This window comes from Colias eurytheme, chromosome 31 (assembly GCF_061535395.1).
Source record: "Colias eurytheme isolate Ceu_HAF_F1 chromosome 31, ilColEury1 Martin Lab GWU primary, whole genome shotgun sequence".
Classification (NCBI taxonomy): Eukaryota; Metazoa; Arthropoda; class Insecta; order Lepidoptera; family Pieridae; genus Colias; species Colias eurytheme.
This window is the reverse complement of record NC_143010.1, coordinates 4,031,656-4,055,278: the sequence shown is the minus strand read 5'-3', so window position 1 is coordinate 4,055,278 and position 23,623 is coordinate 4,031,656. Positions and strand designations below refer to the sequence as shown.

Sequence of the window (23,623 nt, the reverse complement as noted above, 5' to 3'; positions counted from 1 at the left end):
CAATACTGGGAAATGGAGTTTTTGCACTTTATTTTTAGGATTCTTTAAATTTAAGTTTAATTATTTTCCTGTTCATTGAATCACTAAGTTTATATTTTACATACTAGGTGTTCACTCCGACTCCGCTCGGATTGAAAACAAAATTGGTTGTCTGTAAAGTCGGTTTACTGACGATAGTTGAACGTGACAACGTCTTAAGACCGATTGTGCTTCTTTGTCGCTCGTTCCGCGCTCTCGCTGCACTTCAAGCCTTACATGGAACGCCTCAGAGCGAGGTAACGCCGCATGAGTCATGTTTTTTCGTGCGTGCAACCGGCGCTATCGAATTATAAGACGTTGTCACGTCAAAAATAAATAGTCTAAGAAATACGTATAGTCCAGTCTGTGGGGAAATGTAAAAGCCTCTGACTTCGTCGATTAAATTTACTTTTTATTGATAACTTTACGAATCGTTCATATCGGATATCTTCTAAGGATTCCTTATCCATGTCCCCTCCGTAAAAAGTTACTAGAAAGCGTGCTCCAGCGTCTTCGATTTCTTCTGGTCATGATGACAAAATTTCATGGTTGGAAACTAAAAATACAGACAATGAAACAGAAAATTTCAGCGACGATAATGAAGAAGCCACCATTAACCAGCCCGGGCCATCAAAAAGAATAAAAAAAGGTTGCTGCACAATTTTTAAACAAAATTAAAATTATATGATTTCTGTAAATATTATTATTTCCGTCGCTTGTAACTTTTTACCTTTAAGACTTACAGAATAATAATGTATATAAAAAATGTAGGTAATTTTGTCTTCTTTGAACCCCTCATAGACATTTTTGTGATTTAGTAAACAATAGAGAAGTTATTTAAAATATACCTAATTTTAGCACCTTTAATTCAAGATGGCGGCTAGCGCCTGGGTCCGTCAAGGTCGAAAACTTGGATTTTGATTAACCTTTCATACCTAAACAATATCGTTTCAAAACATTTTCTACGCCACCTTTTGTAGAGCATAAATACCTATAGTCCGGGATCCATCGCTCATTAATTTTGCAAGTGATTACTATCAAGCTAATTTTTCGTGAGTAGCTTTATTTTGATGAGATGCCCAATAATTTCATGTACGAAACTCTCGATTGTGGTAGCTAACAGAGAAAACAAGGATAAAATATTTTGATTTGATGGTTCTCAAATATTAATTACTAACTGAATGTTTTTTTTTGTTCAATCTCAAGATAATTATCTAAATTATTCGAAAAAAATATTTGTCCTACAAAATCTATGGTTTGATCAAAGAGTCCCCCTTTCCAATGTGTATCGATAACGAGGTCATCATAAATGATTACTAACCAGCTGATTTTTTTATTTTCACTTATTTAATACTTATATAATTCAACAGACATATTGTCCTACAAATTGCGTAATAAATATTTGAGAACCGTCAAATCAAAAATTTTTATCCTTGTTACCTCTGTAAGCTACCACAATCGAGAGTTTCGTACATGAAATTATTGGGCATCTCATCAAAATAAAGCTACTCACGAAAAATTAGCTTGATAGTAATCACTTGCAAAATTAATGAGCGATGGATCCCGGACTACTACAGACTGGATTAGTAGTTTTCAAAAACGTCTCTTAGGATGCTTTTCCGCCAATAATGTGCGAATTATATCGCTTCATTTATTTTGAAGTTTGAAGTATTTAGCGTTTGAAGCGATACTATTGGTTGATTTACAAACACATTCCTCGCTACACATCCTCGCACATTATTGGTGAAAAAGCACCCTTAATATATTAATAACTAGAGGTCCGCCCCGGCTTCGCCCGTGGTACATATTTCGCAATAAAAGGTAGCCTATGTCCTTTCTCGGGTATCAAAATATCTCCATACCAAATTTCATGCAAATTGGTTCAGTAGTTTAGGCGTGATTGAGTAACAGACAGACAGACAGAGTTACTTTCGCATTTATTATATTAGTATGGATTGGCTAAATTAAGACGCCCTTTTGCAAAATTATATCTTATCATATATTATATATCTTCTTTTAATTATTGAATAGGCGGGGTTTTTTGTATTAATCACTATCCTACTAATATTATAAATGCGAAAGTTTGTGAGGATGTGTGTGTGTTTGTTACTCTTTCACGCAAATTCTACTGAACCGATTACAATGAAATTTAGCACACATATATAAAGGGTAACTTGGATTAACACATAGGATAGGTTTTATCCCGGAAATCCCACGGGAACGCGAACTATGTGGTTTTCCTTTGATAACGCGGGCGAAGCCGCGGGCGGAAATCTAGTTATTCATAATCTTAATACCTACCAATCTTAACAATATAAAAATGAATCCCATAATGTGTTGGTAAGCGCATAACTCGAGAACGGCTCAACCGATTTCGATAATTCTTTTTTTATTATATTCCTTGAAGTACGAGGATGGTTCTTATGTAGAGAAAACGTAAACATGTACCACGGGCGAAGCCGGGGCGGACCGCTAGTACTTAATATATATATAATCCAAATTGTACACTATTAGTTCCGTATATAACGATACTTATACATACAAAAAAGCTTATATAGCCTAAAGCGCTTTCTAGATCTATTCTCTCACTTCAACACTAATGAAATCAAATACCAATTTGTTATGTTAACAATATGATTCGAATAAACTAACTGTAAAAATATCAGAATTATTGATGTAACAAACACGCAATTATCGCCTTTATATACATGGAATTAAAATGCAAAATACTGTGGCGTGTACAGAGCAATTTTTGACACATACACTCATTTCTAATTGCGCGCTCAAAAGCTAAAGAAAGTCAACGGGACGGTGGTCCGTTATAAGAAAGAAGGCTTCGCAACTAAAATCGAAAACCTCCGTACACAATGTATGAAATGCGAAAAGTTTAGTGAACACCATCGCGTCTGGCGCGCGGACGCGCGGTACGGCGGGAAAAATGTGACGTTTGACAGTTAACTTTTTTTTTCGATGAGAAAAGAAAAATGCCGCGCCGGCCAGTGACAGTTTAGGCATAGACAATGTAATTAAAAAAAGTACCTGATTATTATTTTTTTTGTGCAATAAACCACGTTGTGTGGACAGTCTGAATAAGTGCAATATTCTTAGTTTAAGTTTTTAATAGATTAGTTTTTAATTAGTATTATTTAGTTAAAAGTGTTATGGATTTTCTTGATTATCAAGTGAGTATGATCTTAGTTATTGCGTCATTATTTTTGATATTTTAACACGCTTTTATTAGCTTCACCTGTATGTTTGTATGTAACCGACTCCTTTGATTTTGACTCACTTTAAACGGACAGATTTAATTCAAACTTTGTACACTTATCAAGGATCGGTGACAATACAATCATTTCATGAGATTATCTTATTAAAGTCACTTTTTACACGCTTTATATTAGCTTCACCTGTATGTTTGTAACCGACTTCTTTGGGCGCGATTTTGACCCACTTTAAACGGTCAGATTTCGTTCAAACTTTGTAGATTTATTGAGGACCGATGACAATACAATAATTTGATAAAATTTTCTATTTTTTAGTTCGGTTTTCTATGCAAAGCGTGTTTTTTAGTTTTTTTAAACTACATATTATTATTACCTTAATTTTAGCTCTAATGCTCTAGTAGAGTTATAAATATACAGGTTTAAAATAAATCTAGTTGAAAATTAGGTTTCCATGTTAAATGAAATCGTAAACCGCATGTGTTTTAGTGCTTAAGTCAGTAGTTAAGTTAACGTTTAAGTTTAAGTATAATTCTCAATAGTTAAGTTAGAAAATTATAATAGTTTGTTAGAAAATAGTTTATCTAGGTCAACTTGAAGTAGTAGTAATTAGTAAACGCAGTAGTTGTTGTAACATTACTATAATATAGTGTAGATTCGATACCCAGCTTTGAAATTTTAAGATGAAATATATCCTACTAATGTTATAAATGCGAAAGTATGTATGTTTGTTACTCTTTCACGCAAAAACTACTGAACTGATTTACAATGAAATTTAGCACGCATATGTTATGCGGGTTTTTCTAGTTAATAATAAGAAGGTTAGGGGCAGATTCACGACTTGCTGATAAACTAACTGATAGTCTATTCAGCACCTTTTGACAAATTGCTAAGTTAACTGACAGATAAGCTAAAAAAGAGATTATCGAGAAGTTAAGATATACCTGTTATCTGATGGATCGGTAAACCCAATTGTTACATAATATTTTGCAAGTCAAATTTTAATGATATACCTATCTATAAATATGCAGAATAGATTTTTTCACAGTTAATATTATTTCGCTACTAGTAGAAAGCTATATTATTGTCTGATAGGCAAATCTAGTACATATTTCTATAGCACATATTGTGATCATTTATAATATTAGTAGGATAGGACTAGCGACCCGCTCCGGCTTCGCTCGTGGTACATAGCCTATAGCACTCAGGGATCCCGTACATATCCCATGGTGAAAGTATTTTCAAATCAGACAGGTAGTTCCTGAGATTAGCGCGTTCAAACAAACAAACTCTTCAGCTTTATAATATTGTTTTTGTTAGGATCATTAGGATAGGAATCTTGTCCCTCATCCTACTAAATATTTAACCACTGAACTATAGTAACTTCCGCTCAATTAAACGAACAATCAAAGGTAATGGCGGACAAAAAAACACAATTTGATAGTTTTTTGTTAAAAACGTAACAAGCGAATTATGTGAATGCGAAAATTACACACGTCGGGAACCGAACTGCGGACCTTGAGGTGACCGTGCGCCAAATTATAGGTTCATTGATAAACTGTGGTTAGTTAAACTCTGGTTAAGTTAAACTGGTGGTATAAGTAACGTTTAGTTTGTATGAAAGTTTGTTGGTTTGGCAATAGTGTAAATAGATGAATGATTTTTGATGCAACTTGTAGTCTTGTAGATTTAAACAGTAGAATATAAAAAATGGAAATACTGGTTTTGCACGTGGTTTTGTCCGTAATATGTAGGTTAGGTAGTCTATAATACAATAAATATATATTTAATAAATTTTTTGAATATTAAAATTATTAGAAAATACAGTCAAATTGAAAAAACAACAAACAACTATACCTAAAAGAAAATAATGACTGATTATTTGTTTGTATTCGAACCGAATACATCATATTGGAGATAAATTTTAACCACTGAACCACTTAGGTTAAAATCTATACTAATATAATAAAGCTGAAGAGTTTGTTTGTTTGAACGCGCTAATCTCAGGAACTACTGGTCCGATTTGAAAAATTCTTTCGGTGATAGATAGCCCATTTATCGAGGAAGGCTATAGGCTATATATCATCACGCTAAGACCAACAGGAGCGGAGCGATGCGTGTGAAACCGCGTGGAACAGCTAGTCATCACTGTATAAAACAAAGTCGCTTTCTCTGTCCCTTTGTATGCTTAAATCTTTAAAACTACGCAACGGATTTTGATGTGGTTTTTTTTAATAGATAGAGTGATTCAAGAGGAAGGTTTTAGTATATAATTTACTAGCTTTCCGCCCGCGGCTTCGCCCGCGTTTTCAAAGAAAAACCCGTTCCCGTAGAATTTCCGGGATAAAACCTATCCTATGTCCTTTCTCGGGTATCAAAATATCTCTATACCAAATTTCATGCAAATTGGTTCAGTAGTTAAGGCGTGATTGAGTAACAGACAGACAGACAGAGTTACTTTCGCATTTATAATATTAGTATGGATTAGGTTTTAGACAAAGCGGGCGAAGCCGCGGGCGGTATGCTAGTTTAACATAATTCTGACACTTTCTCATACTTTTGACACTTTTAGCGACATCCATATAAAATATTATTAATTTTATTCAAATAAAACCACTTTATTTTTATTATGCTGTTAATTGGGAAAGTTTATACATGTATGTATTAATTGAGTTTATTTGCGTTGTAAAATTTGGTTAAAATGTGTTGGTTGTAATATTTAAATTTGGTTGGTTGGTGAATTTTAAGGCTAGTTTGCGAAGGTGGTTTTGTTCACGTCTTTTGAATGAAGGGAGATGATTTTTTAGTTTTTTTTTCAATAAAATAAGTGTTGAAGTGAATCTTATTTAGACGCGTTGAGAGTAAAATTTCAAGGTCACATCATGGCAATGCCGTCACGTCACGGAGTAAGATGACTTTGGTATCTTTGAATCTTGCCGAAGAAGTTTCACTTCTGGCACGTGTGCCAGATAGCCCATTTATCGAGGAAGGCTATAGGCTATAATATATCATCACGCTCAGACCAACAGGAGCGGAGCAACGCGGTTAAAACCGCGGGGCGCAGCTAGTATATAGTATATCATATGGATAGTATAAAACAGTAAAACACACATTATATAATATGTTTTTAATTCAGACATTACGTAAATAAATACTTGGCCCAAGACCTTGGTGTCTTCAAGGTGTAATAAAATTATTATGTTGGACAGACGGACGGCAATTTCGTACACGCGATATATATAAGTATCTATCTGGTTTTGTATTTAATAACTGTGTATTTATCTGTTTCAACTATGTGTAGTTTGCAGTGACATATTATATCCTATACTAGTTGCTCTTCGCGGTTTCACCCGCTTTGCTCCGTTTCTGTTGGTCTTAGCGTGATGATATATAGCCTATAGCCTTCCTCGATAAATGGGCTACCTAACACCGAAAGAATTTTTCAAATCGGACCAGTAGTTCTTGAGATTAGCGCGTTCAAACAAATAATGTCTTCAGCTTTATAATCACTACATAGTATAAAACAAAGTCACTTTCTCTGTCCCTATGTCCCTTTATATGCTTCAATCTTTCAAACTACGCAACGGATTTTGAAGCAGTTTGTTTTAATAGATTGATTCAAGTTTTATACAAAGCGGGGTAAGCTAGTTAATAATATCACTAATGTAGTTTTTTTTATATATTCGTATTTATGTATTTAAGGTTTCTATTGTGAATTATGCAATCTATATTCAAAAGAAAGAAAGTTTATTAGCAACACAAATAAAAATAGACACATTAAAAACATGAATTTGATATTTATGGCGTTAAAATGCTATAAATTTACATTAAAAACATGTTAACAAAACAAATTAAATAATTAAAAACACAACTAAATCAAAGTAACATTAAAAATTATCACAATTACATACCAATTGTTTGATATTTACACATTTCCTCAAATATTAGGCGCCATATTGACATACCGTGTTCCCGCCAATATTGATATTTGACAGAATAAACATGGCCGCGTTAGAAATTCGAAAAACGTTTAAAAATTTCCAATTCGAATGAGTGACGCGTGCCATAGACTAAATAGACTAGTTAAGATGCAGTTATGGCATTTTAAATAATATTTATTTGAATACTAGCGTTCCGCCCCGGCTTCGTACATGGTTGCTTTTTCCCTCCATAAGAACCATCGTACTTCAAGGAATATTATAAAAAATAATTAACGGTTCAACTGTTCTTGATTTTTGCACCTAGCAACACATTTGGTGATTCATTTTTATTCTGTATAAATGAAATTCGTCTAAATCTAGTTTTAATTATTTGAAACAATTTGTTATACTACATAATATTCTTCATAATTTGACGTGTGAAAATGTGATATTTTAGTGTTACAATAAAGTGTAATTACTTTGTAAAGTAATATCTAAAAAACTATCACACATATTCGCATGAAACTGACCATCTAAAAACAATTTTATGACATGTTAACACGCTTATATTAGCTTCACCTGTATGTTTATAACCGACTCCTTTAGATCTGATTTTGATCCACTTTAAACGGTCAGATTTAATTCAAACTTTGTACACTTGTCATGAATCGGCGACTTTACATTAATATCATGAGTACATCTTCTTATATATAAAATTCTCGTGTCACAATGTTAGTCTGCATACTCCTCCGAAACGTGTGGACCGATTCTCATGAAATTTTCTGTGTATATCGGGTAAGTCTGAGAATCGGCCAACATCTATTTTTCATATGTACCACGGGCGAAGCCGGGGCGGACCGCTAGTCTTATATATAAAATTCTAGTGTCACAATGTTAGTCTGCATACTCCTCCGAAACGGGTGGACCGATTCTCATGAAATTTTCTGTGTATATCGGGTAAGTCTGAGAATCGGCCAACATCTATTTTTCATATGTACCACGGGCGAAGCCGGGGCGGGCCGCTAGTATTATCTAAATAAGTATTGTTTTCGATTAATCATCGTGGTACATGTTTACGTTTTCTCTACATAAGAACCATCCTCGTACTTCAAGGAATATAATAAAAAAAGAATTATCGAAATCGGTTCAGCCGTTCTCGAGTTATGCGCTTACCAACACATTTTGCGATTCATTTTGCACGCCTCATAAGCGAAGCGTTGAGGTGGGTACTACTGTCACTTCGCGCAAAACATCTGATTTTTCAAACTTAAAATGTCTTTATGTATCATACATTGCACTTGTAAGATAATACATACACACACATATTAAGAAAAAACACTATTTTTAACGTTCGTGATATTTTTGATGTCATTTTTGTTATTTAAACTAGTTAAAAAACAGTTTAAAAAAGTTCTGTCTTGGACGTCCGTGTGTCTGTATGTGCGGATCCTTTTTCTTGTTAACACGATAGCGACCGAAATACTTTACTAATCGAGTCTTTTTTTTTCTCTTACGCTTGAGTATGCTCAGGAATAGAACCCTTTCATTTTTCAGGGTCTGATTCGATGTGGTTTAATTGTTATTAAATAAACAAAAATAATAATTAATAAATATTTATTAAAAAAAAATTATGAGGCGTGCACTTTTGGATTTTCCAAATTATTTATATATAAGATTTATGATGCTGTTTTTGAGAAAAACAGAAAAGTTTTGAGAATGTATGTAAAATATTTTGTAAAACAGTTTATGCAGTTTATACAGCTATTTTGAGAATGTGGGTAAAGTCCTTTGGTCGTACACTAGCTGTGCCCCGCGGTTCCACCCGCGTGGCTCCGCTCCTGTTGGTCTTAACATGATGATATTATAGCCTATAGCCTTCCTCGATAAATGGGCTATCCAACACCGAAGGAATTTTTCAAATCGGACCATTAGTTCCTGAGATTAGCACGTGCAAACAAACAAACACTTCAGCTTTATTATATTAGTATAGGTTTAAAATTAAAAGTTGTGAATTAATTAATTTTTAAATTTTGAAAATTTGAAGATTCTGTTCGTTGAAATTGAAAGTTATTAATTGTTTCGTCAGCATACATTATATACTAGCGGTCCGCCCCGGCTTCGCCCGTGGTACATGTTTACGTTTTCTCTACATAAGAACCATCCTCGTACTTCAAGGAATATAATAAAAAAAGAATTATCGAAATCGGTTCAGCCGTTCTCGAGTTATGCGCTTACCAACACATTTTGCGATTCATTTTTATTTAAAAGATTTTTAAATATTCTTAGTTTGCATCGCTTTTTAATTCTTATTATTTTCTGTTGTATTTTGAATAAATTAATCTATTTCTTTTATATTCTAAGAATTTGAAGATCCGAGATGTTAAGTATGTTACATAGATTTACTTGAAAATATATTTAGATATAAATAAATAGTATTCCAATTTGTGCAAGAAAATAATTTTGAAATTACCTCCTGTGATACGAACCCGGGCAAAATCAAGTATTTCTATAAATAAATAAATAAATATTATAGGACATTATTACACAAATCGACCTAGTCCCACAGTAAGCTCAATTAAGGCTTGTGTTGTGGGTACTAGGCGATGATAAATATAATATTTAATAAATACATATATAGATAACACCCAGACCCAAGAACAAATAATTGAGTTCATCACACAAATATTTGCCCTGACCGGGGATCGAACCCGGGACCGTCGGCTCAGTAGGCAGTTACTTTACCACTGCGCCAACCGCGTCGTCAAATATGTTCTGCAGTTCTATAGCTCATGTGTTAGTCTATATTATTGTTAACTTTCCTCCAAATTCGTCTACATTTCTAGAAGTTTGTCGTGAAAGAGTAACACACACACATACATGCAAATACACTCACAAATGCATTTATAATATCAGTAAGATTGGAAGGATATACATACAGACTGATAAACTTTTACGTTTATAATTTTAGAAGGATATAATATTATCACAGTATTAGGTACAATATTTCCTAAATAATATTGTAATCCTATTTTACTATTTTAAAGGCGAATGTTTGTAAGTATGGATGTATGGATGTATGGATGTTTGTTACTCTTTCACGCAAATACTACTGAACCGATTACAATGAAATTTAGCACACATATAGAGGGTAACTTGGATTAACACATAGGATAGGTTTTATCCCGGAAATCCCACGGGAACGGGAACTATGCGGGTTTTCCTTTGAAAACGCGGGCGTAGCCGCGGGCGGAAATCTAGTACTGTGATATTTGTATGTATATCTTGATAATATATCGACCAGGTGGTCCAAGCAAAGACACAAGTGAAATCTCACGAGTAGTCCTCAAATATTGACCGTGTACACAGTGTAGCGGTGAAATTATCGATTTTTCCGGTTTCTACACTCAAAACACGATGTCACATCACTACGCTATGTGCTACTGTTTGTCGATAATCGGTTTTTTGTGGAAACTCGATTGGTTTGCGTTTTGTCTGTAAATATTACGGTTTTAACGGTTTTTTTCGAATGGATTTGTTAGTGTTGACTATTGTTTGCTTAGAGATTTTTTGTATGTTTTTTTAGCTATTGCATAGCTTCTATCGCGGGCCTTGAGCGCGGGGACCGAATCCAGAAATTTAGTAACGAAAAACCTTACGCTCCCCACTCCGACGGGCGCGGAGGTGTGGCTTGAAGGCATAGCATGCAATAGCTTTACCGCGGCAGTCCCCGAGTGCCACACGTCTTTTTTTATAATATTAAGGGTCTTTAATTTATCTATTAGTTCAGAATTTGTAACGATTTCATTTTATGATATATCTAAGTTGATGATGATATTATTTAAGCTTTATTAAAAACTAGCGGTCCGTCCCGGCTTCGCTCATAGTACATGTTTACGTTTTCTCCATAAGAACCATCCTCGTACTTCAAGGAATATTACAAAAAAAAATTAACGAAATCGGTGCAGCCGTTCTCGAGTTTTGCGCTTACCAACACATTTGGGCTTCGCCCGCTTTATCTAAAACTTAATAAATTATATACCTTCCTCTTGAATTACTCTATCTATTAAAAAAAACTGCATGAAAATCTATTGCGTAGAACTAAAGATTTAAGCATACAATGGGACATAGGGACAGAGAAAGCAACTTTGTTTTATACTATGTAGTGAAGATTAAATATCAAATTACATAATTTTTTGTTTACAATTTTACAGTGACATATACATACCATTTGGGCCGATTTTTCAATGCTTGGATAAAACTTATCCGTCCAATAAAGTATTACACGATAATATTAAAATGTCACGTAAACTGTCAAATACGGGCAATTAGAATACGTTTTTAAAATGCTAGTTTTATACATTATTCGACGAATAAGTTTTATCCAAGGATTGAAAAATCTGCCCTTATTATTATTAAGTATCTCAATTCCATAATACTCGGGTACCATCATGAGGAAGGTACCCGGTCCTTTGGAAGGCTTACGAGGGGACACGGATCCAACACGCAGAGGCCCTTTAGAGAACTTTACTGTGTTGTGGGACACCAGCCGCAGCCTGCCCATGACTGCACTATAGAGATACAGCCCTAGGCAGTCCGCGGCCGATGTAGGACTATTGCAAGATAAGGGAATAAAATAAACTGGGCTATGGAATGGGATGTTAATGGACCGGAATTAAGGACTATGGAAGACTATGGCACCTGCCTTTCTACTAAGATATAGCAAAAAATTGTTGGCAGGTGGTGACTCGCCCTCTCACTGTATGGGCCCCCGAAATAAGTCGCTGCAATAGTGCGACAAGGGGGCAACATATTGTGAGCAGCTAAGGGTGGAGAGGCGTCCCTGGACTTTAAACTACGATCACGCGCTCCCTGAGGGTCCAGCATCACGTGCCCACTCGCCACTTACGCTTCGCATCCACCCTTCGAGCTAAAAGCTCTCGCGACTCCACTCTGGCCGGCCGGTTAAGGCAAGCCAGAGGCGGGGGTCCTGTCCTCGTCAGGCTTCACTCCGACCGGCCGGTGAAGGCAAGCCGGAGATGAAGACAGGGGCCTCCCCCGGGAGCACTCGGTTCCCGCGGGGTCGCTACTCCCCGACACCCCGCCACAAGGTGTCCTGCGGGTTGACTGACTGCACGGGTGGAATATCTATTATCACGTAAACAATAGATATCCCAACCGTGGGCGATGGGGTCGTCACATCCCTACGCCCTTATTATTAATATTATTAATTTTAATTTGTTATTATGTTCCAAATAATTTTTTTTTGAATTAATCATATACTTTCCCCACAGTCGTTCATGCGCTCCATGTCGGTGGAGCAGCGCTGGCAGGACCTCGCGTCGCTGCTGACAATACCACCGCCACCGGAGCAGTACCAACACTACCACCAGCACGCGCACCACGCGCACAATATCAGGTAAGTGTAGAATCGACGAGATTCAGAATCAAAGTGGTTCAGAATCAGATGCGAAGTGGCTATAATCATAGTCAGGTGCAAAGTGGCTAGAATCATAATTACGAAGTAGATAGAATCAGAATAAGGTGAAAAGCGACGAGAATCAAAATAATGTTAGAAGCTGCGAGAATCAATCTTCATCCAAATAAGAATATGAATAACAGTTTAAATACTAAAGTAAAGCAGGACATTTGACATTTTCTAATTCTATAGTTGATCATTTAATTAGAATGAAAACAAATTATTATTATTATTTTTAACTTGTTATTTTGCCTTCATTTTCTACATGACTGCTTACTTTCGGTTGTTTAAATGTTTATCTGTTTGTCTATCTATAGCCACGGTGCGGCCGGCTATGCCCCCAACTACGCGTCCCATGCCCCACTCGGCCCCGGCCCCACGGCCCCGCATGCTGAGAAACATAGCGAGACATATGGTAAGTTATATGTGTGTTTTTTTTTATTAATCTCATCTTTTTTCAGGAGTTTATGAATACAGTAATATCCTGACTAACGCTGGACTTTGGGAATTTTAGAAATATAAAAAATATTTATTGAAAAAGTTTTAAAATAATACAGTTTATATATTGGCAAAGAAATAATATTTTGAACGATGCGATTGTACAACAAAGGAAACTTCACATGAAAATTACGCGGTTATCGCGTAAGTCCGGGGTATTATAACTGTATATCCTGCATCCAAAGAGTTTGTTTCTTTATACGCGCATAGCTTAGGAACAACTGGTCAAATTTAAAATACTGTTGTGTATTACATAGCCCATTAGTCGCTATATTATGTTCATCAATGTTAAAAATTAATATGTGCGAAAAATCCGTAACCACGAAATTATATCTTAAGATTTTCTATTTTGACTGACCGTTTGGCTTGGTTGGTAGTGACCCTGCCTTCCAGGCCACTGGTCGTAGGTTCGATTCCCACCCGGGGCAAATATTTGTGTGATGAACATAGATGTTTGCTCTGTGTCTGGGTGTTAATCCATACTAATACATATTATAAATGCGAAAGTAACTCTGTCTGTCTGTCTGTTACTCAATCACGCCTAAACTACTGAACCAATTTGCATGAAAATTTGGTATGGAGATATTTTGATACCCGAGAAAGGACATAGGCTACCTTTTATTGCGAAATATGTACCACGGGCGAAGCCCGGGCGGACCTCTAGTTAACTATATAAGTATTTATTTAAAATTTTTTTTTTTTTTTTTTTTTTATTAAATAAGGTTGCTAATTAAAATAGCACCTTATACAAATTACAATCTAGCCTACAAGACTAATAAGTAATTTTATGTTAACCTAAATTTCTAAATAACTTATTCTAAGAGAGTGTCCATTGTCACTTGCTTAGTGTCTGTTAAGGGGAAGTAAGTCACTTTGCTCGTGTGCTTTGGTATACAGATAATTGTCACTGTTCACTTTTCACTTATCACTACACTAACTCAAAAGGTTTAGTCCTTTTTAGTCTTCGCACTAGGTCCGTGGTATCAAGGAGCTGGATAGCCTCAACATTCACGTGATGATGAAGTCGATGTTGATGAGCTTCTGCATGTTTTTGAACAATTTTGTCCACGGTGTCCACTTTTAGGTCACGGTGGAGGTCACCATTACGGATGTACCAGGGGGCATTTACAATGTCTCTCAGTACTTTATTTTGGAAACGTTGTATTATGTTAATGTTGCTTTTTTTGGTACAGCCCCACAGCTGAATACCATACGTCCATACTGGCATGAGGACTTGTTTGTATATGAGAAGCTTATTATGTATCGACAACTGGGAGTATCTTCCAAGAAGCCAATACAATTTCTTATAGCGCAAGCCTAATTCTTCTCGCTTCTTCTTGACGTGAGCCTTCCAGCGTAGCTTAGCGTCAAGCGTCATACCAAGGTATTTCGCCGTGTTAGCATAAGGTATTTGTTGGCCATTAAGGAGTATCGGGACAATCTGTGTTCTTTTGTTTGTAAAATTTATGTGAACGGATTTTGATTCGTTCAATCTTATCCGCCATTTCCGAGTCCATTCATAGACCTGGTTCACAGCTTCTTGGACTTTATCTCCTGCTTCCTGGTAAGTGATGCCTGTGGCCATGATAGCAGTGTCGTCAGCAAATGTTGCAGTAATGTTTTTTTCTAATACTGGGATGTCACACGTGTACAAAAGGTATAGGATGGGACCTAAAACACTTCCTTGTGGCACACCAGCTCGTATTTCCTTGAGGTCCGAGAAGGCATCGTCTTGTCGAACTCTAAAGACTCGATTGGTTATATACGATTCTAAGATATCTGAAATTTGTTTTGGTAGCATTGTTCTTATTTTATGAATGAGACCTTTGTGCCAAACCTTATCAAAAGCCTGTGCGACATCTAAAAATACTGCTGAACAGACTTTCTTTTCTTCAAACGCTTTTTCGATGACATTTGTTAATCTGTGAACTTGATCTATTGTGGAGTGTTTCTTTCTAAATCCAAATTGGTGTTCTGGAATTATTTTCTTCTCATCAAGTATTGGCATGATCCGTTTAAGTAACAGTTTTTCAAAAAGTTTTGATACTATTGGTAGCAACGAGATCGGTCGATATGATGTTACATCGTTTGGCGGTTTTCCTGGCTTTAATATCATAATAACTTCAGCAACTTTCCACAAATTAGGCACATATTTCAACCTAAATGCAGCGTTAAAGAGTGTTGTTAATTTGATTATAGCTTTGCGAGGCAAATTATGCATTATTTCGCCTGTGATTAAGTCAAACCCCGGAGATTTTTTTGGGTTAATACTAAACTTAATTTCGTTGGAGATTTCTTTGGGTGTTACAGACTTTATTTGTAATTCTTCATTAAGGTTTTGATCTTCAGGTAGTTCATTTGCGTCATCATCATATGGCTTAAAGATATTTTCCAGATGTTGCGCAAATCTTTTAGCTTTTTGTTCATTGTGGATAGCCCATTTTCCATTTTCTTCCTTAATTGGTGGAATATGCAGAACGGGTCTATTCATATGTTTCGTAGCTTTCCAGAGTGAGTAGTCTGTGCAGCGATCGTTAGTCAGTTTTTTGAGATATGACGTCATATTAGCGTCATTTAGTTTTTGTATCTCTCTTTGTAGCTGTTTTGTGAGATTATTTAGTAGCTTTTTATCACCAGGAAAACGAGTTTGGTGCCACCGGTTTCTCTGTTTTCTCTTTTCACGTAAAAGTTCGATAATGTTCTTCGGGTAGACTGCTCCCCTGTGACAAGGGTGACTATCTGGTGTGTTTCTCCATGCTGCTTGTTGTATGTCTACCATAAATTTTTCGACTTCAATGTCAAGTTGTTCTGGATTTTTTAATGGTATATTAAGTTTTATATGTGTGTCCAAGTCGATTCTAAAACTGTTCCAGTCTGTTTTCTTATTTACTAATCTTAGGTTATTATTCTTATTTATAATATTTATACATAATTTAAGAATTATGGGCGAGTGGTCTGAACTCATATCGTTCATACTCTTTATATCTAAATAGTTAGATGATATATTTTTATATATAAAGAAATCCAATAGGTCGGGTATTTTGTTTGGATCTGTAGGCCAATAGGTTGGTATGCCCGTAGATGCAAAGTTACAGTTCATATATTTCATGGCACTTAGAAGTTCTTTGCCTTTAGGTGTAATCAACCTGGAGCCCCAATGGGTATGTTTGGCGTTAAAGTCACCACCAACAATAAATCTGTCGCCAAAACTCTTGAGAAGGCTAACGTATTTCTCTTTATTAAAAGATTCTCTCGGTGGGAAATACAAGGCTGATATAGATACAGGACCACGTTTGGTTTCAACGCATACTGTTACGGCCTGTACTTCTTGTTTTTCGATTTTACTTATTTCATAGTGCTTCAACTTTTCTTTTATTATCACTGCACTTCCACCTCTAGCTGTATTATTTGGGTGAAGTGCAAGATATACTTTGTAACCTTTAAATTTAATGTATGATTGTTTGGTGAAGTGTGTTTCCGATACTAAGCACACGTCAATATTTTCTATTTCAAGGACAATTTGTAATTCATTGTGGTGTTTAAGAAGCCCATTGGCATTCCATTCCATTATGCTAAGTATTTGAGTCATTTTTTGGCAGTAGATGTAGCATTTCTATTGCTACTTTCCAGTTTCCTTAGTCTCTCGTCAAATGTGGACATAAGGCTTAAAATTTGGTTGAGTTTTCCTTCAACGCTGTCTTTCATTTGGTTGCTTCCTTTCGTCTGGTTACCACTCGCGATTTGTGCAAAAGTGATGTGCTTACTTACTTGCCTGCTTTCTTTCACAGCTGGAACCACTTTTGTATCTGCTGTTTTCCGCTGATTTGGGATATTTAGTTTTTTTGTCGCTTTATTTTTAAGCGTCTGCATTTCTTTTGCTACCATGCATCCTCTATAGTTCGCAGGATGTGGAGCGCCACAATGCACACACTTTGGCTTTTCTTCTGCTGGCTTTTTACAATCTTTAGTTAGATGTTTACCAGTGCACTTTACACATCTTGGATCCTTGGAGCAATATTTTTGGGTGTGCCCGTAGGCTTGACATCTTTTACACTGAGGAACTAATTTAGAGGTTTTCAAGGGATGGATTTCCACCCTGCATCCTAATATAGACGTTATCTCATAGATTTTGTTTATTTCCTCTCCGTTATTAAAGGTAAGCATGAACATATTGAGAGGTGTCTTGTCCTTCCACCTCAGCTTGTTTACTGCCTCCTCAACTTTGAAGCCTTTTCTTTTCAGGTCTTCTACAATTCTATCTGGGTTGCATGTATGGTGCAATTTCTTAGCTATAACTCGTATTGGTCTTAATTGTTTGTTTTCATAGGAATGCCAATGAAAGCCATCGGCAGTCAAAAACTCTGTGATGGTCCGATATACTGTTTCATTTTCAGTATTAATTTTTACGGTTTCTCCGTGCATAATTTTAATTGTAAAGCCGCCCCCTGGCGACTTTTCTAAGAGGAGATCAAAGAACGATTGGTAGTTCCTGATGTCATCTACTATTATAGGTGGAGGAAGTGGCACCTTTTTGGGTTTTACTTTCTCCTTACTTTCCTCATTTCGCTCTTCTTTATCGGAGATATGAGTGGGTGAAGTGTTCAATTTGCGTTTTTTCCTGCTCTTGGTTCTAATCCACTCCGTTTCTTTGGCAAGTTCTTCTTCATCAGTGCTGTATTCTACATGGGAAGAACACTTCTTTTCAATTTCTTTTTTCTCTGGAATTTCCGTTTCCACTGGAGTCAAAGAGTTCAATTTTTGTTGAAGAAGTTTTACTTGTTCTTCCAGATGCCTTACGTGGGTTTGAAGATTTTCACGTACATTTTTCTCTTCGGAATAGTACTTGTACAACAGATGTTCAGTTTCAGTTCTTAAGTTTATTTTTGATTTATCGGTATTCATGGTTATTTATTTTAGCGAACGAATCTTACTTCGCCTTAACAATTGTTTTTGCTATCGGAGCGCAATAACTAGGTCATTGCGGCCGGCCGCAGCGACGGCGTTGTTGTGATGTGTTAGCACTTTTTAGTAGCTCGAGCGAGACGTCTACTCTCAGCAAGATCAAACAAACACTGAACACTTTATTTAAAATTATATATATGTATGTTTATCAGCCATCTGGTTTCCATAACACAAGCGAAAGCTTAGCATGGGATCAGATCTTGCCGTGTGTGAAAATTGTCCCCAAATATTTATTATTTATTTTATACTAATCTTTCTTTTAAATGTCGTCAAGAGAGATTATTGAAAGATGACTATTAGCAATTTTATTATTATAGTCGTTAAAATAAAATATTATTTTTATTTTTAACATATCAATAACACGATTACTAAAGTGAATGCGCGTCTAGACGAGATTATATTGTCCGAAAAATGAGAATTATCTATTATATAAGTTATTGTTTATCTTACTGACTGACTGACTTTGGCGTGAGTAAATTGCGCAATTTTTATCGATATCGATACTATAATATTATAAAGCTGAAGAGTTAGTTTGAACGCGCTAAACTCACGAACTGCTGGTCCGATTTGATTAATTCTTTCAGTGTTAGATAGCCCATTTATCGAGGAAGGCTATAGGCTATTTATCATCACGCTAAGACCAACAGGAGTGGAGTACTGCGGGAAACCGCAGGTCACAGCTAGTTTAAATATAAAACACTAGCTTTCCACCCGCAGCTTCGCCCGCGCAGTCAAAGAAAAACCCGCATAGTTCCCGTTCCCGTGGGATTTCCGGGATAAAACCAATCCTATTTCCCGGGATAAAGTAGCCTATGTCCTTTCTCGGGTATCAAAATATCTCTATACCATATTTCATGCAAATTGGTTCAGTAGTTAAGGCGTGATTGAGTAACAGACAGACAGACAGAGTTACTTTCGCATTTATAATATTATAAGTATGGATTACTATTGATAAGCAATGAACAGACAATTTTAGTTTTTACATACTTAAAGCAAAAGTGTCTACACAGAATGAATGAATATTGAATATTATCAACAAATATTGTTATCAGAATGACAACACATTATTTACATAATATGAAAACTAATATTCAATATTGTGTATATAATGATTATAGACATTTTTTTTGTCGTCATTTATTATCATTTTAATCTATAGATATAATAAAATCGTAGGAAAGTTAAAACTGTACATTGAATATTTTTTCAAAAATATGGTTTTTAGAATTATTATCTGTTTGTCTGTATGTTCGGGCTAATCTCAGAAAAAACTGCATAGATTTACTTCAAATTTAGTACAGAAAGAGCTTGAGATATGGGGCAGGACATAGGATAGGTTTTATTCCGGAAATACCACGGGATCGGGAACTATGCGGGGTATTATTTAACTACGCGGGCGGAAAGCTAGTATTATGTATATAATGATTATGGCCTTTTTTTATCATCATTTATTATCATTTTAATTTTTAATTATTTATATATTTGTGTTATCATCTTAGTAAGTATTGCGTATTATAATTTCCAAATTTATCAGTTTATCATAATGGGTTTTTCTATTTTAAGATGTATGCAACATCTGTTTGCACACATGCATACATGCAAACATACAGTAGTTGTGCCGCGGTTTCACCCGCGTAGCTCCACTCATATTGGTCTTAGCGTGATGATATATAGGCCTACCTCGATAAATGGGCTATCTAACTCTGAAAAAATTTTTCAAGTCAGTAGTTCCTGAGATAAGCGCGTTCAAACACACTTCAGCTTAATAAAGATTAACTAGCAGTCCGCCCCGGCTTCGCCCGAGGTACATATATAGCCTATAGCAATCAGGGATCACGTACATATCGTGAAAGAATTTTTTAATTCAGTCCAGTAGTAAATTTATTTTGTAACAGGTAGTAGCGTTTATAAACGGATATGTTGTATTACACATATGTTGTTACAGTTTTTATAAACGAATGTGTTGTGACTTGTGTTACACTGTCATAGCTACAGAGCTTATTAACAAACGTGTTGTATACCTAATTACCCAGGTTATTTTAATAATCTAATAAAATCTAATAATCTCTATAAACAGATGTGTTGTTTTATACATATATCGCTACAGAGTTATGTATGTATTTAGACAGACTAGCGACCAGTTCGGTTTTTTACAGATGTAATTTTGCATACTAAATACTTAGATTTAACTAAGTTAAGAAAACGAAAGAATAAAAAGAATAAGAATAATGTGTTGTATAATACCTATGTTGCTATCGTGTTTAAGCGATTATGTTGTATAGCGTTGTTTTCGTTCGTTTATAAACGAACGTGTTGGTTTATACATATGTTGTTAAAAAAGCGTTTATAAACGGGTATGTTCTTTTATACATAGGTGCTGCAGCGCCTCTCGAGAGCTCGTACAAGGTGGAATCAGCACATCATCCTCAACAACACGATGCTGTGTATTATCAGGTAAATTAATATGTTTTGTTCTTGAATTAATGAATGAATGAATAATTTATTTACACCAGTAACAAAATAATAATAAAAAAACAAACAATAGAAATACGTACAAAAAGGCGGCCTTATCGCTAATACAGCGATCTCTTCCAGGCTTCTGTTGTTGGTTGGTTCTTGCTGCTGTTGTTGTTATTTTTTTAAAGCAATCATATAAGCAAATAACAATGCGGCAGTTAATTAACTGCCAGAATGATATCCAGCTATTTAATTAAACAGCTAGGCAAATGTATTATGTTATACGTAATAGAAAGGATATTTGGTGGGAAGTGAAATAAAAATATCTTTATATCACACTTTTAATGTTCTTAGGCTTATGTTTCGTGGAAATAAACGGTTTTTAAACCGGTTTTTACGTATTTACCGATTTTTACCGGTTTTTCGACTTTCAACAGAATTCTACATCGGAAATGGCGCCGAACCAAGATGGCTTCCTGCAATCTATATTAAATGATGAAGATCTTCAATTGATGGACATGGCGATGAACGAAGGTCAGTTTAATTAGTTTATTATAAATTACTATGTTACTTCCCGCGGCTTCGCCTGCGTAGTCAAAGAAAAATCCACATAGTTCCCGTTCCCGTGGGATTTGTGGTTTAAAACCTATGTCCTTTCTTATGTCTCAAGCTATCTCTGTACCGAATTTCATCTAAATCGGTACAGTAGTTGAGACAAACAGACAAATAATATCTATTTTATTCTGTCTATAATGTGTTTCAAGTTTTTAATAGTTATTAATTATTATTTATTGTATGTTTTAATTTTTAACAGATATCTTTTATTTGGAGAAAAATCCAACGTCTTTTAAATTCAGCCAAAACTCAAAAGTTCTTGATTTAAAAATATTGGTACTTACTACTTACACGACTTTTTACTAAATAACTTGAATATTTCTCGAATAAAATCATGTTGTTATTAAAAGAATGCTACTTTAGGGAAAATGTGGACAAAAAATGTCAACAATCATTTACATAATGAATGAATGAATGAATGAATGAAAGCTTTATTGTACACACCAAAATAATGAAATAACATTAAGTAAAATATACATCAAATTGCACAATAGGCGACCTTATGGCTACAGAGCCATCTCTTCCAGGTAACCCAACCAAGGAAAACAGTAACAAAGAAAGAATACAAGTAGGTGGTGCATACCAAAGCAATATATATAATAATAATATAGTAATACTAAGAAAGTAGGAATATAAATAATACATAATTTACAACAATAAAGAAAATAATATATATAATATATAATAAAATAAATAAATACAGATAAGAGAAAGAATATATAAAGTCATCACTTAATTAAGGACATGTGGTAATCAAAGAGCATGTTTTTGAAAACATCAATGGATCTAGCTTTGCGTATGGCTATTGGTAATTGATTCCATAGTCTAATAGCTTTGACAGTGAATGAGGTGTTAACAAATTTTGTTTTATGTATAGGTACATTAAGGAGGCAAGTATCGTTCGATCTCAAATTCAACCCATGATTACGAGCGTATTCAAAATTATTTTTTAAATAGGGCGGGGTTCTGGGATCGAATAAAATTCCAAACATTAGATATTATTATTATTTCGTTGATAAAAATCGTTGGCAATAAGTAATAATGGTAATCATAGATATTAATAAGTTAACATTTTTCCGTAAATAACATTTAAAATTAAATATATCTTACAAGCTCATATATAAAAAAGAGTGTGTGCCGAGCACACGTGTGAGAAGTGAAACTTCTTTGGCAAGATTCATAGATACCAAAATCGTCGCCTTATGACGTGACGGTATTGCCATGACGCTACCTTGATATTTTATTCTCATCGCGCCTATACTTCAAAAATAAATTCTATTAAATTTTTTATCTCGATACGAGGAAACTAAAAAAACAATTATACCAAAGTCAAGTTTTTCCTTAAACGTCAATATTATGTGTGAATCATGATTATCGAACATTACAACAAAACAGATTATACATATCGCATATTTTTTTTATCACTGAAAAATTGACCCAAAATATGACATGCCGTATCGGCCATTTTAGCACGATACGTGAAACCAAAACCATGGATACTACGCTCTATTTAAATATTTAATAAATTAACGTAAATATAATTAATTGTGTTTACAATGTGATTATAAGATAACATTATTTGTTGGCGCGATGTTAGCGTTGACATTTGTTCATTCGCGCCATTTTCTCGACGCCAACTGTCAGTGTCAAGCATGCAAGGAGTTTTACTAATTAAAAATTAAAAAGTGTTTTTTTAATTGTGTTCTTTTTTTTTGCGTTCTAAATTCAAAATGGGCAATATTTCGTACGTGTACAGATTGTTCGTTAAGAAGATTGAAAAGTGAATTAATTTTACAATATAACAAGTGAAGGACTTTTGTAATTTTACAGTAGCTTTGTGAAGTTCGTGTGGAACATTCTAGTGTGTTTTGGACGTTTGAATTTGGAATTTCGTGTTCTTTTTTTGTTTTTTCTTTTTCAAAAAGCCTACATATGCCATTCTTTATGCTTACCCTGATGCACAGGCAGGTGCCCAACGAATATAATTGTGTTTGCATGTGTGTCTATTGCTGTGCTCTAAGACGGGTCAGGACATCGAGCGAATCTTTAATAAAAGTACCAGTTTTCGTGTTAAAAACATATAACTATTGTTTATGGGCGTTCAAATTCAGAGACTACAAGTACAAATGAATGTGACGCATATCGAGAAATCTATTTTGATGCGATAAGGCTGTAAGCTAAAACAAATCGTCTCTGTTTGTACACGAATTAGACACGATAAAGTGTTTATCTGTGGAAAAGGGAGGAAATTTCCGAACGGAAAAACGATATTTTTGAACGATCAATTGAATCTATGGAAAAACACACGTAAAAAAATAGTGTGTAAAGTTTACGGATGAGTCGGAATTATCTATCGTTATCTAAAAAAATATAAATCAATAACAGAAATATACACGAATACCAATAATTGAGTGTATTTAAAAGTTAATCGTATTATCAAATACAGATAATATATA

The 23,623-nt window shown here is 34.9% G+C and overlaps 1 protein-coding gene across 7 annotated transcripts in view; it reads left to right on the top strand.

Moving 5' to 3' along the window:
- LOC149895542 (segmentation protein cap'n'collar-like) overlaps positions 1–23,623 on the top strand; it is a 140,351-nt gene that overhangs the window by 100,055 nt on the left and 16,673 nt on the right. For all 7 annotated transcript variants that reach the window (XM_090118943.1, XM_090118940.1, XM_090118941.1 and 4 more), the window contains exons 8-11: positions 12,451–12,575; positions 12,953–13,050; positions 20,470–20,549; positions 20,990–21,086. In XM_090118943.1, coding sequence (XP_089975069.1) covers positions 12,451–12,575; positions 12,953–13,050; positions 20,470–20,549; positions 20,990–21,086 — 400 coding nt within the window. The remainder of the gene's footprint in view (positions 1–12,450; positions 12,576–12,952; positions 13,051–20,469; positions 20,550–20,989; positions 21,087–23,623) is intronic.